At 31.8% G+C, this 3,706-nt stretch overlaps 1 protein-coding gene across 1 annotated transcript; it reads left to right on the top strand.

Annotated features, from left to right (window-relative positions):
• The first annotated feature begins 771 nt into the window (after positions 1–771).
• LOC129300573 (uncharacterized) lies at positions 772–1,540 on the top strand. The gene has a single exon (XM_054939144.1). The coding sequence runs from the start codon at positions 930–932 to the stop codon at positions 1,272–1,274; it is 345 nt and encodes a 114-aa protein (XP_054795119.1). The 5' UTR covers positions 772–929; the 3' UTR covers positions 1,275–1,540.
• Positions 1,541–3,706: the final 2,166 nt, after the last annotated feature.

The following is a 3,706-nucleotide window of genomic DNA, read 5'->3' as shown; positions in this document are numbered from 1 at the left end:
AAGTCTTTAAATTTTTAAAATTTTGCTGCAATTCATGGACACTAATTTGATATTAAATTTATAAAAAAATGATAAAATTATCTTTAATTTAAATTAATATTAAAACGTCACTACTTTACTTATTCATTGTATTACTTCACTTATTAATTTACTTATTAAATGTTATTAAATGTCCAAGTTAACTTATTTTCATTTTAGGTGTTTAAATCATTGTAAGATAACTTATTGATTCTTATACTGTATATTATTTATTTACTTAAGGACTATTGTTCATTGTGCTATTTCATTTATCATTATCAAACTTTTGCTTAATTTTATTTTAGAAAAAAGAATAACTAAATTAAAAAAATTAATAATATTTCATAAGTAAATAAATAAGTGAAATGTGGTAATGAATAAATGAAATAAGAGAGTTTCAATATTAGGACCAATTATATATATATATATATATATAAATTTAATATTAAATTAATACTTCTGAACGGTGATGAAATTTAAAAAATTTGTGAACTTTAAATTTAAATGAATACAATTCGTTTATTGAAATTCTACCTTTCGAAAATCCGTTGTCTGGGTCAATTGTCAAAATTGAAAAGCAAAACCCTTGACTATGTCCGAACCAAATTGCGAGCATATGATTCCCCATTCCACACGCTAACTAGACAAGAAAAGAAATTGAACAACTATCGCCCAAAGTCAGTGTCCACCCTTACCCGTGTAATGGAATTAAAATGAGAAAAAAAAATGTAAATATAAATATAATTGAAAGTAAAACAAACCCAATCAACAGGCAGCCTCCAAGAGATCAGAGCTCCTCAAGCTCTTGTTGGACCTCAATTTGCTGTTGTCTCTCTTCCTCTGGTTTTGATAATCTCTGATAAAAAAAGCTTGAGGAGAGACAAACCCTTCGACCTTGCTGCCTGATTTCCATGGAGGTCTACGACAGATCTAGGCCTTATGGAAATGGGCAAACGATGCAGATAGAGAGCTACTATGGACCACCTGGACCTTATGCTATAAGGAGCTACAGCACTTCTTATGCACAAACGCAGATGGGTTCTATTCATAGGGACTTGAAGTTGAAGAAGGGCAAGAGCATTTCTGGGTCTTCTTTTTCCAAGTCCTGGAGCTTCAAGGACCCTGAGCTTCAGAGGAAGAAAAGGGTTGCTAGCTACAAGATGTACTCTGTTGAAGGGAAGGTCAAAGGTTCACTGAGGAAGAGCTTCAGGTGGCTTAAGGATAGGTACTCGCGGGTGATCTATGGCTGGTGGTGAGTTGCTGGGTTCAATTCTCTGAATTTTCGTCTGTATCTGAATTCATGTTCACAAGTTTGAATTTTGTGCCGGTGAGGAGAATTCTAGACTTAAGGGTTATGATCAGTTTTATTTTCTGTAAGTTGGAAAACCTGCTACTTTGTCGGGTCCTGATCCTTCTCAAGGGTGATCGAATTATAGATATTTCCTTCTTTCTTCAACGCTTATCAAGCTTTGTTTATGTACTAATTAATTAATAATGCAAAGAAAAAAGCTTTAGTCGTGAAGAGATTTTTATGTTTTATTTCCATGCCGTTTCGCCTCTTTCTTTCTGCTTCATGTTTGTAAGAGGTGAGACAGCACTTGACAAGCTATATGAGAGTTCTTTGCTTTCGTGATTCTGGTTGTTCAAGGTAATTCAATTAATTGATGATATTCCATGTTTCACCAAGTTTTAAACTAGAAGCAAATATGCATGCCCTTTGCATTGATGGCACCAGAGCACCTCCATGGATGTTACTATTGCCTCGTGATTGTTGGCGATATGGATCTTTAACATTAGCCATGCATATCCTGTGTGTCCAGAAATCTCCATAGGGTGTTTTGACTTTTGAGGTAGTTTCAGTCTTGATAGACATAATCTGTCTTCTTGCCATAGACTTCTTGGGCATAAATTTCTGATAAACTTGTGAACCTAAGCTGAACAGAGGTCATCTCTTGGGATCTTATTGAAGAGTGACGCATGACTTATTTGGTTTCAATGAAGGCGTTTATGGTGATCTTTGAGTGATCACAAAACTCTCACCAAACAATAAGCTCAAGCTAAACCAACACCACCATTGATTACAGAACTAGCTGTGCCACTGCTAGGGCTTCCTTCGCACTTGCTCTATGTTGACAGCTATATCTGTGTAGTGTGAATTATTTTTTGTGGAATTCCAGATCAATTTTTCACAAAGTGAGGACATGCAATGATTCTTCGGCTCCAGACTGTCCTGTTATCTGTATAAGCATTTTGCCGTTGCCCTCGCTTTGTTGCAGAAAGAGTGCAGCGCCTAATAATTATTGAAATAACTCACGCGCCAGCTCATACGGACGGACCACAAGCCAATATGCTCAACACTGCTTTTCATCGTATTTTGCCTCTTCTTCTTCGTCTTGATGCTTCAATTAATAGCTGTCAGTAATGAATGGAATGCTTCACTTACGTTTCAAGCATTTATCAGAGTTTCTTCCGTCTTGGAGGCAAATGTAACGCCACCCAAAAAATTTTGCTGTAAAGCTTGGGGGCTTGGCTTATTATAGATATACTCCGTCCATCCTCATATATAACGTATTTTTAAAAAATTTATTTTATTTTAAAATATAAGAGGTGACAATAATATTTTTAAATAATTAAATAATTTTACCCTTATTTTAAAAAATAAAATAAATAAATAATTATATATTTTTTTAACCACCGTCATGATATTAATTATAATATTATTAGGGGTAAAATTAAAAAATTATTATATTTTTATGTGAGTTTAACTAAATAATAAATATTTATTGGTGTGCAAAATTCAATTAAAAATATTTTATATATAAGAATGAAAGGAGCAGTATGCATATTTTGTTTGATTAGTGAGGTTGCACTTAGAGCAACATTTCTCTCAATAACAATGTCATAACATAATGCGGAAACCGGGGCACCAAGGGAGGGGGGCCAATTTTACAGTATGCATTGACTCAAGGCCTATTTAGCTTATCTTCCAAAAGTACATTCAAATTATATTTAAAATATATTTTTATCAAATTTAATAAATAGTTAGATTTCCTAAATTACTTTTAATAGATGTAAACTGAAATTCAAGAGAGCATTAAGTTATTTGATTTTTTATTAATAACAACAATAATAATAAGCTTTTATCCCATTAAGTGAGGTTGGCTACATAGAATGTAAGACGTCATTGTGCTATATCATTTACCAAATTTTTAAAAATATTATTAATTGAGAAATCACGTTTAATAATTTTCAAAAGTATTTTTTTAGGCCTTCCTCTACCCCTCTTAACAAGGCTTAAAGTCATAATCTTCTCACTAGTGCCTCTCGTAGTCTTTTTTTTACATGTTCAAATCATCTCAAACGATTTTCTACCATTTTTTTCTTCAATAGGTGCTACCCTCACTTTTTCGCTTACGTGCTTATTTTAAATTTTATCTTTATGTGTATGTCTGCACATCCATCATAAATTTATAAGATAACAGATTATTTATATAAAATTTAAAAAATATCATCTATGTAAATATCAATATATTAACTTTGAAATTTTTCAATAATATTTTCCAAAAATTCAAGAAAAAAGCTTTGCAAAGAATATATAAAATTTTACGCTTTTATGATTTAAAAAATGATTATGATAAAAATTAAATGAAATTAATAAATTATTTAGATTTTCATCTACCATTGTCTA

Source organism: Prosopis cineraria, unplaced genomic scaffold, assembly GCF_029017545.1.
Source record: "Prosopis cineraria cultivar Desert tree isolate PC_DT_omini unplaced genomic scaffold, ASM2901754v1 PC1655, whole genome shotgun sequence".
NCBI classification, from domain to species: domain Eukaryota; kingdom Viridiplantae; phylum Streptophyta; class Magnoliopsida; order Fabales; family Fabaceae; genus Prosopis; species Prosopis cineraria.
This window is presented reverse-complemented; position numbering and strand designations above follow the sequence as displayed.